The following is a 14,732-nucleotide window of genomic DNA, read 5'->3' as shown; positions in this document are numbered from 1 at the left end:
ACTCAAACAAACTTGAAATTTCACAATTGTGTACTACATCTATTAAACTGAATTAATAATTTCCAGATGTGCTCATGATGAGAATTTATTGAAATGACTTGCTGTTTGCAAACATGTAGAGTAATGCTCAACTACCAGAAGACAAATGGAAATGTTTTTGAAAAGAGATATACATTAAATATTTTTATGAATCAGCATGGACCCACTAGTAAATATTGTCCTGCTGTACTGGCAAACTTCAAGATTCAATCATTGTTTTTACATCATGCAGCACTGTACGGATATCCCTAATACATTCTATTATTATTCTTCCTCTCCATAAATTTCTAAAATTAATTCAGCCCGAACAGATTCACGTACAGACATTGTTCAGCCTTAATTAGATCATTTCAGTGTGTTATGTCTTTTTTTTTTTTTCGGTAACACTTTATTTCGATAGTCCACTTCAGACATTCTACTAACAGTAAGTAACTTTGCAACTACATATCAACTAGCAGTCATTAGAGTATTAGTAGACTGTCTGCTTAATATCTTCTAACACTTTATTTTGATGGGTCCACAACATACAACATACTGACTATTAGAAACTTTGCAAGTATATGTCAACTTATTCTACTAACCTTAAACCTACCCTACTGAGAGTTAGTAGACATGTAGATGCAAATTAATGAGAATTAGTTGACATGTAGTTGACATGTAGTTACAAAGTTACTTATAGTTAGTAGAATGACTAAAGTGGACTATCAAAATAAAGTGTAACCCAAGTGTAAAGTTTAGGATTTAGGTTTTAGGAACTGTAAGAATGTGCTCCAGTGTAATATTTATCTATCCATCTTTTATAATTGCATATTTTCTAACTGAGTCACAGTAAAATTGAGAAACTAAACTGTGACTGGTCTTCTTTTTATCTATTTGCATACTGAATTGTCTTTCTTGCATATATTTAAATTCATATTTTATTAATTTTATATACTATCTTTCTTCACTCCAATCAAAAATAAAAAAATGACAGTTTTATAGCTGAGCTAAAATTTGAGAATTTTGCCAAAAATTAATAATAGAGTTTAAAATAATAAAGTTTTATGAGAAAACAAATCATTATACAAAAATAAAAACAAGATAAACCAGCTCTATTTTTTTAACCTGCCACTAAAACTTTTATTGTAATAAAGTGTATGCATTTAGTTTACAATCTAATCTCATAATATCAACGTCTTTGATATTTGCATACTGAATTGTCTTTCTTGCATATATTTAAATGACTTTTATAAAAATATTTTTTACATTGAATACATCGAATACATATTTTTTAAATATGAAATTAATTACATTAAAAAAGAATCAATTATGATTTTTTTTAATTCAGTAAATTACATTAGAATGTCTCACTATAAATCAATGTTATCAAATATATGTTTTACTGAGCCTTGGACAGCAGTTTTATTTTAGTATCACTGAGATTTTTTATTTTTTATTCACATTTTGAATCAGTTTTTATTTTTATATTTTGTTTTCAGTTTCGGTTTATTTTAGTATATCAAGTTAAACTAAATTAAACTGAGAAATGCTGCCTTTGTAACTAGGTCAAAGAAAAGGTTTTTTCTAGATTTAATTTAATTTAATTTCAGTTAACGTTTATTTTATTTCAAGTAACTTTCTACTTTTATGGTTGTGATTTTAGCTTCACTTATAGTTTTAATTGACTATAATAAGTAACCCTGCCGTACAGAAGTGTGGGTAATCAGATGAATGTGTGAGATGTTTAGTATGGATGTTCCAAAGTATATAAAAAGAGAAAATGGGGATGATGGATGTCAAAGGTCACTATAGGCGACATGAGGTTTGGTTATAGCTTGGTTTGTCTGCGGGGTTGGATTATTTAGGTGAGGCACCTCTACCCTGCTCAGAACTAGTTCAAGGACTAAGCAGGGGCTGGATGCAAACAAACAGGGACAAAGCGCAAGGGGTTTGTTCTCAACACATACGTGCTGCATTCACCATTGCAGGATGTATACCTCTGTATACAAGGGTTTGAGAGCCGCCTGGCCTGACGCATCTGTAACATAGCGCACATTCATTAGACACCGACACGGCAAAAAAAGAGAAGAGAGACAGACAAGCACAAAGAGGATATACTAGAATGGGCAGTCTGGTAAATCGGGCCAGTTTTTGAGCGGACAATGACAAATGTTTAATTTTAGGGTAAACTGTCCTTTTGAGATTGGATTTTTGGTCATTTCAGCAGTAAACATAAATGAGTGACATTTGAAGAGACACAAGTTGGGCTGGACATGGACAGGATGTGTGGCAACAAAACACTTCACAAAACACAAATCAAAACGGCTGAGGACTCAGAATGTCACTAAACAAAGGCCATTCTTACTGAGGCTGCTGAGCGTCCAGGACCCCGTTGGGCCACTATGGCCCCAGAGATAGCCTTGATCCAGCCGTGCATCTCGTCTGGGCTGTCCGACTGAGACAGAGAAAAATACAGACAGCTTTCATTTTTGTTAAAATGTTTAACATTTAAAAACAATCAATTAAAACATTTATTCATGCTTGAAATTATTTGGATCCATGGCTCTCAAAACTAAGAGACTAAGTGCCATCTCAGATTAAAAGGTAAGATAACATAAGCTTATCGTTCTGATCACAAATGTGATTTCCAGACAAGGAATCAGGTTTTTGCTGCTAAAAATGACTCAAGAAATATAAATATTATATTCCATCTGATATAAAATTTCTAAAGATGTAATGCGTCTCCACTGCAAATAAAGTAATGTAATGGGACAAAAATAAACAATAGCCAAAACTATTGTCCCATTACAATAAAAGTTGTTTACATTAAAAACACAGAGTACAATGATAAAACACAGAAAGTTATATTAAAGGGTTTATATATTTATATATAAAGCAAGGGTGCATTAAATTAATCAAGAGTAAATACATTTATACAAAACATAAAAATGGTCCCCAAAATTTTGAAAAGTAGTGTGTTTCTCACAAATCACTTCATCCCTTTAATGCTTTATTTATTATACTTTATTTTGTTTTTCTGAATTTTTTTTTTTTTTTTTAATCAAAGGCAGTGTTTTAGTGCCATGTTAAAATAAAATAATGAAAAATTTAAAATGTTGAGAATAAACTCATAATGTGTTGTGAATAATCTTCTAATAGTATGAAAAAATAAGTGTTACTGTGTTTAAAAAAAACACTGCTTTTATACTGTAACATTACAACTGTATTTTTCAAAACACTTATGAGATTATTCAAAAATCATATATAATCATATCTGTAACATAGTGCACATTCATTAGACACCGACACGGCAGAAAAAGAGAAGAGAGACAGACAAGCACAAAGAGGATATACTAGAATGGACAGTCTGGTAAATCGGGCCAGTTTTTGACTGTATTTTTCAAAACACTTATGAGATTATTCAAAAATCATATAAAGCAACAGTATTATTTTTTAACCCGCCACTAAACCACTGCTGTAAGAAAGAGTATGCATTTAGTTTACCATCAAATATTAAGGCACACCCCAATAGAGAGGGTGAAGAATTAATATGAATTAAATAATAAGAATTAATACATTCCTACCTGAAAGTAGAAAGTTCTTGAGGTAGTAACCAGTTCAAAAAGATTGTCCCTCATCATCAAGTCACTAAAAACACAAATCAGTATTAGACACAACAGAATCATGGGTAAAATCCTAAACTGTTGAAACAGCACAGCAGCACAGATGCATGATAGGAATGCTGTTATGGTTTATTACTGTTTGTTTGCTCACTATTATAAAAGGTCTGCCCAAGTCCCAAAGAGCATAACTTTTAAACATTGTGAACTGTCACATGTTAACGTTAAGATAAACTTGGTGGCCTGTAGTAAATAAAAATATAACAAATGTCATGTTTGCCTGACCTATCCTGCCAGAGCACATACATCACCATGACGTCTGTTCAGAGTGTGTGTTTTCATCCAGAAGATCCCATTTATAAAAGGATAGATATTGCTAAACGTCACTAACGTTTCCTTAGAACGTCACTTGGCGGATGATTTCTCATTTCTGATTTTCCAGACGTAATAACAATCTGTGTCTATAGTGAGTTGTCCGAATACAATCATAGTTTAAATACATGCATTTAAAGTTACAATGAAATGGAAGTAGCAACAGATCTTTTCTTCTTTATTGTGATGAATATCTGAGTGTAACGGATTATGAATTAAGAAAAATAGTTTTTTATAAAATAAATATGGCTGAATTTTCATTTAATGATGGTGTGCTGTGTGCAGTGATTTTAATGTTAAAATACTTGCCCACTTTATATCCCACTTTAAAGTGAAACTACAAGTAAACCATTGAGACAGTAATTGAGTAGGATTTGTTTACAGTTTTCTCTGGCTCAACCAGAGGTGTATGTATGGGGCACGACTTCCTTTTTGTGGAACACTGAATGACAAGGGGTGTGGCAGAAGCGTATTTGGAAACCATTATTTCAAAAAAAGACAAGACAAGACAAAACAAGACAAAACCCCCCCCCCCAAAAAACAAGAAGACAAGACAAAGCAAAACAAAACTAAACTAACGTTATGACTAAACAAAACACAACACAAAAAGAAAACAAAAACAACAGCACAAATGAAGCACTGCTGACCTTTGTTTACACTCCTGCACCTTGTTCACTTCTTTCAGAGGAATAACTCGTAATGGGTCCCGCTCCTAAAAACAGAGTTTCATTCAGTAATGTATTAAATATTGCCTTTATTTCATGTGAATGATTGAACAAGCACTGAGCAAACATTTCAGCCATGCGAGTGTGTGCAGTGAGGAAGTGCAGGCCCGAGCAGGGTGCTGCAGTGAGCGCAGGCCTGTGATTATCAGCCCTGAAATAGCCTTTATTGACATCTACTGTATGATTTAGCCTTTGACCAAGCCTCCTTCCTATGCCTGCCCTCCTCACGACACACACACACAGAGAGAGAGAGAGAGAGAATCAGTTGCTTCCTGTTCTCTTGCCGAAGCTGTAACAAGTTCTTGTCACCTACAACATCACAGTTGTCTTTTCCTATGGTATTTAACAAATACAGTACTTTAGAACCACAGATCGTAGTTCATTAGCCTCTAATTAGACTGGAAATGAAAAATCTGAATATAGTCAAGGTTTGGTTCAGTTTAAATAGATTTGATTTCATACAATTATTTTTTTTGTATGATTTGTGACAGTTTCACAATTGAAAATAGTCAATAATTGCATTTTGCATATGAAATCAAGCATTCACAGTAAGATTTGTAAGACTTTGTTTATATGACTAACTCCTAGTAATAACTGCATTGAATTTTCACTGTCAGAGGAAAAAGATCAGTTTAATAGTCTCTGCTATTCTTAACTTCATGGGAATAAAAATAATTAGGCTACTATAAATCCGTGGGAAATAATGTTTGTCAAAAATTTTCAACAGGAAGTTGTGTGTTTGAACAGTGGAACAACTTTTCATTGTTCTGCCCCCTCAGTCAAAACAATTTATAAGCGTTTACCATGATTTTAAAACACTATAGCCGAAAAGTGAGCCAGTGATGGTTTCTTTATCGGACATGAAGACATGGCAGTCACTTTATTTTAGAGGAAACATATGTTAAATAATTGTCCTTCCATCGATACTCCAATGAGTTGAGTGATATTATAGACTTCTCACTCTTGAACTGTTAACCCAGTGTCACATTCAACCCTGGATTATGAAACTGTTAATTTACCAAATATATACCTGTCGGGTTAGTGATTCACACTGCTTAGTTCTCATATTGTGATTTGGAGAAGGACTTCATATCTCAGGGTCAAAAGTGGTGTTAACCTTTTCAAAAATTACAAGTGGCCTTGACCTGGGGTTAGGCAATTTAATCATAGCATTAAAAAGCAGCTTTTCCAAGTATTAAAGACAGAAATTACAACAAAGAAAATTTAATTGAATATTTGGTTCCACTTTATATTCTGTATTTACATCAAAAAAAAAAATAATTGCTTGGTACAGTGTCCTTATTATGATCATGTAGTGTTATTAAAAGTAAACACTTTTGCTGCTGTTGAGGTGGGATACGGTTAGGATTTCAGATATTATGGTTAGCAGTGTAATTATAGATATAATTACAGAAATAGTTAATGAATTAAAATGGTATTTTTTGCTCGTGCATTCTACAGGCTCCCAGTTTCAAAATATAGTAATATAGTATCAGCAAAATAAAGTGTAAAGTAAAATAAATGCACCCCTAAAGTTCTTTAATGCGCTCCTTAATTTTTCAACTCCTTGGTAAAAAAGTATGCATCAAGCCATGTGGATATTTTTAACTTAACAGAATTATATTTGTTTCTAAAACATAATTATGAATCCCCCAAAATGTTTATGAAATTTAAGAGGAAGCTGTGCTTCCAGTGAAGTCCTAAAGCAATCGCCACTGATATAGACATGTTCTGACACAGTCAGCCTGCTGACACAGCAAGAGGAATTCATAACACTGTGAACAAGTTCAAACAACCACCAGGGTACACACACACACACACACACACGGTCTTATAGCCTCCACTGGACACAAGCTTTCACTCCCACATGAGTCACTGGTCTAATTCTGGGGGCACATATGTAAATATACTTCATTGGTGAAATGTAATTGGACACAGGATCAGATGGCATGAACAATACACAGGCCGGACTTTCACTTATCAGATGGGAGCTTATAGACGGGCTCATAGACGCACAGGTGCAAAACACAATGAAAACAAAGAGCTGGACAGGTCAATGGGTTTGAGAAGAATTCAAGGTCAACAGCAGTGTGCAGGACTCTAGAGAGACGCAGGAGGAGGAAGCAAGAGAGGGAGAGACTAACCATGTCTGATTTGAAGTAGCTTAGTGCATTGTCATCCAGCAAGAAGTATCTCCTTTTCCAGTTTTTCATCTAGAGAAAGATAGAAAGAAGTATCTGACCAAAAGAAAGCTGCAAGGTTTGAAAGTTACTTTGTGTGAGCTGTGCTTTATATGTTGATAGATATTGGACCTTTTTTGTCTGCAAAACTTCACCTAAATTGTTGGGAGATATAGAGTGACAATTTTATTTTATTTATATGTGTTTTATGTAAGTAGCCTGCTATACTGTTATCTCACTGACTTACATTATATGCTATCAGAATTTCATCTGACTTTTTGCCATATAAATATCAGCAACTGCATCAAATTGCATATTTTTGCTCAGTTCAGGCCTCTGAATAAAAAAGTGTGTTTCCCCTCCTCGAATATGAACTCCATATTCTATATCATATTATATGAGCCCTAAAAGTCTGATGTATGAAATATGATACTCGACAAAAAACGCATATACAAACTTATTCTGCACTTTTTACTCACCACAGCTCCCTGTTTGACACAATATCCAGCTTTAATGACCGACTGGTCTTGGTTACTCCGGCTCAGGTAAAACGGCAGCTGACCAGGAGGTTTCCTCATCCCGCTCTTGTCTGCACCATTCTGACCTTCCCCCTTTTCCTGAGATCCAGTGACATACAACAATGTTTATTAAAATGTGTTGCATTAGCTACATCAGTAATGCTACTGCACAAACACATGGTAAACAAAAGTGGTAATCATTCAGTATCATGATATATATCAAAGTATAAACCAACTGATTATCATGAAACTGCTCAGTGTTTCTTACAGGATTTTGTTTTTGCATTTTTAATATATATATGTTAATGTGTCATGAGCTTAAATGACCTGTGTGGTGGTGATGATGGGCACTCCTGCAATGATTTCGGTCTTGTAGGACACTTGTTTCGTGGCACCCGATGTGTCCACACATGCCTCTGCTGTATTATGGGCCACCTGCTCACCTGACTTTGGCACCTGGAGAAGAAGTGAGAAAAGACAAACAAACATAACAAATTTGTATGCGACAGCTGCTTTCTTTATATATTTAATACAAAAAAGGTCTGACAAGGACAATCAATTCCAAATCGAACCATTCCATTTGGGGTCCATACATATTTTTTGCCAAAAGATTTGACCAAAATATGTAAATAAGAGGACTGACCAGAACTGACAGTTTCTCTTTAAATACAAAATTATATATCAGCTTCTTTGTAAAGCTGCTCTTACAGATTCACAAAACAACGTACATGGACATGTGCTGCTCAAAGTGTTAAAATTAAATGATTTAAAATGAGCAGGGAGCTTGTAAAAATAAACCTCTTTGCTACACACAGCCAGAAACAGCATAAGTAAGGTAGGAAGAACTTTGACACATACACTACAGTTTGGAGTCAGTAATTTATTTATTTTTTTAAAATAAATTAATATTTTAATTCAGTGAGGACACATTACATTACTCAAAACTGACAAGAAAGACATTTATAATGTTATAAAATTTCTATTTCAAATAAATGCTATCCTATGTAACTTTCTATTCATCTAATAATACTGAAAAAAATTATCTTGGTTTCCACAAAAATACCAAGCAGCACAACTGATTCTTGAGCATATTAGAATGATTTCTGAAAAGGATCATTTGAGTAATGGCTGCTGAAAATTCAGCTTTGCTATAAATGTAATACATTACATTTTAGATATATTAAAATGGAAAACGAATATAAAAATATTTCAAATAAAATGTTACTTTAAATTTCAATTATATTTCACAACATTACTGTTTTTACTGTACTTTTGATCAAATAAATGCAGCCCTGGTGAATATTAGAGACTAAAACATCTTACTGATGCCAATTACATTTTCTAATGTTGAGGAATAATAGTACGTAGCAAAGTTTTCAATGCTTTTCATGTTGTTGCAATAAAAAAACACTGAAATTTAGACTAGACTAAACTAGACATTTTCTTTTTCCCTCAGTGTAAATGAATAATTTGTCCTTCTGGTTCAGCCGATGCAGTGATCTAACACTACAGCTGCTTCTGTGGGGATGACAGTTCATCGTTTAGTGCCTTCAGGCCAAAAACACTTCCCTCATCAATACACCATCACTACACATTCTGTCTCTGACCCAAAACAAACTGCCAGTTCTAATCATGTTAGCAAAACACATCATGCACTCCATGATAATACTGCCATTAACATTCAACAATCTTATTAGCAGCATCTACATTATGATCTGACATTGTCCATGTTGAATATTCTGATTATGTAAGCATCATAAATTACCTAAAGTGTTTAACGTGTTTAAGCTGATTGAAGATGATTAAGCCTATAGAACCTGGCATATACCAATATGAATTGAAATTTTCAGCAAAAGTGCATCTCTTTTTCACAATAGAGGTTGTGATGTAATCAATAGAGGTGTGAATTGATATGATTCATGATTCAATGGTTTTCGAAATTCTAAAACACTTTTTTTTCAAACTGAGAACAATTCAATTTGATTTGATAGACAAATTCCATTAATAATTTGATTCAGTGTTTTTTGCCATGCATTTCATCATGCATAAGATTCTTTAAATACTTCCCCTAATGTACCTAAATAAAAAAAAAAAAAAAAGAAGGAGAAAAATTTGTTAAACTAAGAATATGAGGTCAACTAAGAATAGGTCAATAAATGTCACAATTTATAATTAGCTGTTGCAACACATACATGTTTTACCAAATAAAAAGGACAGCACTTCTATCTCACTATTTGATGTGAGCGTAAGTATTGGAACAGTTGAACTTAAGGCAGATGTAAAAGATTAAAAGCTATTATTTAGTTGCAGATCCCTTGCATGCAATCAGGGCAGTGAGTCGGTGACCCACATCACCAGACTCTTGGTCTCATCCTTTGAAATGCTTTTTCCAGTCTTTAATGCAGCCAATTCCAACTGTTGCTTGTTTTGGGGAGTTTCTGCCTTTAGTCTCCTCTTTGGCTGATGAAATTCATGTTCAATCAGGTTTACATCTGGAGACGGACTTGGGCGATCTAAGACCTTCTATTTCTTTGCCCTGATAAACTCCTTGACTGAACTGGCAGGGTGTTTTGGGTCATTGTCCTGATGCAAAATGAAGCGCTTTCTGGTGAGTCTGGTGGCATTTTCTTGAAAACTGGTAGCCAAGATGGTTTTGCACCCTTCCAAATTCATTCTGCTACTGTCATCATACAACCCAAATTCCGGAAATGTTGGGACGTTTTTTAAATAAATTAAATAAATTTTAAATAAAATGAAAACTAAAAGAATTTTAAATCACATGAGCCAATATTTTATTCACAATAGAACATACAGAAAATAAATGTTTAAACATGGTCGTCTTTGATGTAGTTTTCGTTTAATGATGCGCCAAATGTTCTCTATAGGTGAAAGATCTGGACTGCAGGCAGGCCAATTCAGCACCCGGACTCTTCTACTACGAAACCGTGTTGTTGTAATAGCTGCAGTATGTGGTTTTGCATTGTCCTTACCATCAGACATGCTGGCTTTTGAACTGAATGCTGATAGCACGCTGGAAGGTCTCCCCCCTCTTTAGCCCAGAGGACACGGCGTCCATGATTTCCAACAAGAATGTCAAATTTGGACTCATCTGACCATAGAACACTTTTCTACTTTGAAACACAGGACACGACGGCGCTTCTGGACCATGTTCACATATGGCTTCCTTTTTGCATGATAGAGCTTTAGTTGGCATCTGCAGATGGCATGGTGGATTGTGTTTACTGACAGTGGCTTCTGGAAGTATTCCTGGGCCCATTTAGTAATGTCAATGACAGAATTATGCCGATGAGTGATGCAGTGTCGTCTGAGGGCCCGAAGACCACAGGCATCCAACAAAGGTCTTCGGTCTTGTCCCTTACGCACAGAGATTTCTCCAGTCTCTCTGAACCTTTTGATGATGTTATGCACTGTAGATGATGAGATTTGCAAAGCCTTTGCAATTTGACATTGAGGAACATTGTTTTTAAAGTATTCCACAATCTTTTTAAGCACTCTTTCACAGATTGGAGAGCCTCTGCCCAGACTTTGCCTCTCTAAGACATCCCTTTTATAGCTAATCATGTTACAGACCTGATGTCAATTAACTTAATTAGTTGCTAGATGTTCTCCCAGCTGAATCTTTTCAAAATGCCTTTGTTGCCCCCGTGCCAACTTTTTTGAGACCTGTAGCAGGCATCAAATTTGAAATGAGCTCATTTAGTGCATAAAAGTAACATTTCTCTGTTTAAACATTTGTTATGTTCTCTATGTTCTATTGTGAATAAAAGTTTGGCTCATGTGATTTGAAAGTCTTTTAGTTTTCATTTTATTCAAATTTAATAAACGTCCCAACATTTCCGGAATTCGGGTTGTCCATTAAGTCATCATTAAAGTTGAGAGGGCCTGTTCCAGAGACAGCCATGCATGCCCATACTATGACACCACCTCCACCATGCTTTACAGATGAGGTTGTATGCTTAGGATCATACTGCAACTGCATAGATTTGCAGTTCCCTTTTTTTCTCCACACTTTTGCTTTCCCATCAGTTAGATAAAGGTTAATCTTTGTCTCACCTGTTTATAAAACTCAGTTCCAAAACTCTACTGGCTCACCTTTGTGCTTTTTTGTAAACTCTAATTTTGCCTTTCTATTTTTGGTGCTGGTCAGAGGTTTGCATCTTGCTGTGTAGCCTGTGTAATTCTGCGTCAAAGTCTCCTGCGGAAAGTAGATTGTCAGAACATCACCCCAGCTTTCTGGAGCTTGTTGGTGATTTTACAGACACATATTTTAGGGTTCATTTTCACAGCTTTTGTGATTTGTCTGTCATCATTGTCTGTTTTTTTCAGCCAATCATGTTGTTGTTGGTTGCTGATATCGCCAGTGGTTTCTCTTGATTTCTCCATGCCCTTTGTATTTGCTATAACTATAATTGACTTCCTCTTTTCTTTTAGCATCCAAATTGCTTGCTTTTCTCTCGAAGTCAGCTCCCTTGTCTTCATCCTGGTTTGTGTGTATCATCATCGAATGCAAGACTCAGAATGCAGAAGCAATGGTTATATCTTATGAGACACATTCTCTGCGTTTAATATCTGAACAATTAATGCAACAGGATCACTTAGACCTGGGAGGCAACTGTTCCAATACTTATGCTCATATCAGATAGGGGGATGAAACTCAAAAATTGCTGATCTTCTTAGCTGGTAAAACATCTGTGTTGAATCACCCAATAATAAAATATGACGTTCCGTAATTTTGTCTCATATTCATCATTTAATCACATTTACAGATTTCTCGACTCCACAGCAAACAGAGCAATTTTTGTCTTTACTGTCCCAATACTTATGGAGGGCACTGTATATATATAAAATATGTACATATGTATGTCTGTATGTGTATTTTAACTTTTAACAAATTGCAAAAAAAAGTTTTTTTTCCCCCTTAATTTTATATGGATTATTGGCCAACACAAGCAATTCATTAATTAAAAGCCAATAAATTCATCTAAAAATGAATATAACAATTCTCTTGTTTTATTTTTACTGTTTACTCATCTCAGCTAATTATCTTAATCTATGGCCTGAGATACTGGGATAGGCTTCAGCATACCCAGGGTCCTACATAGAACAAAGTGTTTTGAAGAATAGATATATTATTTTCTTATTCAATTTTAGTAGAGAAAAATACATTTAATGTAGGCTAATTTTGTCTGTACACCTACAGGATCCAGGTCTCCAAATCTGCAGTTTGGAGAACCATCTGAACTGTTCTCTGGTTAGTAAGAGGAATCTGATCCAGGGTCAGGACTTACTGTGATTTTGGTGGCGTTGTTGAGCGCACTGACCCACTCCACTAAATCCTGCTTGTCATTCGCCTGCAAGTAAAACTTCCTCATTCCAGCGTTGATGACTGTGTGAGGACACAAAGATTTATTTAAACAGTTTTGAGATGATGATATAATCACATTTTTGTGGCACTATAATTTGGCAACATAGATTATATGTAGGTCAGACAGTCTCTTCCTGTCTAAGTATGTGCTTCTAGGCCTGAAGAAGGGTGCTTTCACACTAGCACTTCTGGTGAGCATCCAGGTTTCTTTGATGTAAAGTAAAGTAAAATAAAATAAAACATCTTTTAAGCTATTTGCCAAGACCACATTTCTCATTTTCAAACTGATGTACTAAAATTTTAAAATTACATGGAAACAAATTACATGGAATTACATTAAACAAAAACAAACAAATAAACAAACAACACAAAATTATTAAAACTATAAAAAAAAAAAAAACTATAATAGTATCTCAGTTATACTAAAATAACACATACCAGCAAACCATACCAGTCTACTTGAATAGGTGATAATGTGAACTCTGATACGGTTCGCTGCTGATAAATGCAAATGTGCAAGTGAACCGCTATTAATGAGGTATGATTCAGTCAAATGTGTGTGTGTGTGTACTGTCATTTTCCTGACAAGTGGGACTGCCATACACAGAAAGATTGTACTTCTCGTTTCCAAATATGTCACTGGTAATTAACCAAAGCTAAACATGAAGCGTTATCTTCACAAGTCACAAAAACAACATCTAAACTCCACTGAAATCTTTTTCTGTGCAAGTCTAAAAGTGAAAACTGTCACGTCCCTTTTGTGTGGCTGGTTTCAGAGGCAGCTACTATAGTTACTGTGTTCATGTGGTCAACTTAGCACATATGAAACTTGCTGTCGGTGTTTCCAACAAACCTTATTAAATCATCCTTGATATCAAGATTCGATGCACTTGAACTTCAATGAACTTATGAACTTCTCACCGTAAGTGAAAGAACATGTTTTTAGTGAACAGCAAACATTAAAGAATCAACCAGGGTTCACCGGGCCTGAATCACTCCAGGAGGGTCAGACCACTACTTTATTAAACACTTTAGAGTAGCAGACTCAATGTGTGACTAATTATAGTATCTGTATTATGTTGCTCACGTACACTTCTGACAGTGGCCTCTCGTCTAACTCCACCGGGTAAAGTCCCAGAACCCCCAGTGTGTGATTGTCTCTGGCTCTGATCTCAGAAACAATAGCCAAGGTCAGGGGTCATGGTCTAACATGACCTACCTTCCATGTACTGTATCCTCTGAGTGACACGGAGAAAGTAAATCGATTGCTTACCAAAGCAGAACTCCGCCTTTGGCCGCAATTTGGTGGCATCGCTAACCTTTAATGACAAAGTATGACCAGATCAATAATATTGTAAACATATGCATATTTAAAGGTGCATTAAAACATTTTCCACTATATATATTATGGGTGTAACGGTACACAAACATGACGGTTCGGTATGTACCTCAGTTTTCACGTCACGGTTTGGTATGGTTACGTTACAGCAGGAGGGAAAAAACTAAACATAATTTTTTTACATTTTTTTTTATTTAACAATGGTTTTAAATTGAACAACAGTATGGGAGCCCTTTTACATTACTATAAGGTTACAATTAGCAACAGAGCCCAAACTTAAATTCAATTACTATTTATTTTAAACTATAATAATCAACACTCAAAATAAAAAATTGTATGCAAACATGTAAATTGTTTTTAAATTAACTTCTAAATTATAAAATTTCTATTTGTTGTTGAAATAAAATAATTTACAGAGTCTTGTTTCATAAAGTATTTATTTAGACATATACATTAAACAATTAAGACATTACTAACAGGTAAAGTAAATATAATGTATTATTACGGTTAAGACAACTCATTATTTTCTTGGAAAAACAACGAAATTGACTCAAGATACTCATCCACAAGATAT

The 14,732-nt window shown here is 34.7% G+C and overlaps 1 protein-coding gene across 7 annotated transcripts in view; it reads right to left on the bottom strand.

The window, feature by feature from the left end:
- plekha1b (pleckstrin homology domain containing, family A (phosphoinositide binding specific) member 1b) overlaps positions 1–14,732 on the bottom strand; it is a 45,757-nt gene that overhangs the window by 6,555 nt on the left and 24,470 nt on the right. For 3 of the 7 annotated variants that reach the window (XM_058793512.1, XM_058793518.1, XM_058793516.1), the window contains exons 4-11: positions 14,093–14,138; positions 12,743–12,840; positions 7,761–7,889; positions 7,395–7,532; positions 6,880–6,948; positions 4,658–4,722; positions 3,603–3,666; positions 2,384–2,473 (exon numbers count right to left, since the gene is read on the bottom strand). In XM_058793512.1, coding sequence (XP_058649495.1) covers positions 2,384–2,473; positions 3,603–3,666; positions 4,658–4,722; positions 6,880–6,948; positions 7,395–7,532; positions 7,761–7,889; positions 12,743–12,840; positions 14,093–14,138 — 699 coding nt within the window. Of the gene's footprint in view, positions 1–1,985; positions 2,057–2,383; positions 2,474–3,602; positions 3,667–4,657; positions 4,723–6,879; positions 6,949–7,394; positions 7,533–7,760; positions 7,890–12,742; positions 12,841–14,092; positions 14,139–14,732 lie in introns of all 7 variants that reach the window. The other 4 variants (XM_058793513.1, XM_058793515.1, XM_058793514.1 and 1 more) reach the window with 3 other exon arrangements.

This window comes from Onychostoma macrolepis, chromosome 12 (assembly GCF_012432095.1).
Source record: "Onychostoma macrolepis isolate SWU-2019 chromosome 12, ASM1243209v1, whole genome shotgun sequence".
NCBI lineage: Eukaryota > Metazoa > Chordata > Actinopteri > Cypriniformes > Cyprinidae > Onychostoma > Onychostoma macrolepis.
The sequence above is the reverse complement of the archived record's forward strand: the minus strand, read 5'-3'. Positions and strand labels throughout refer to the sequence as shown.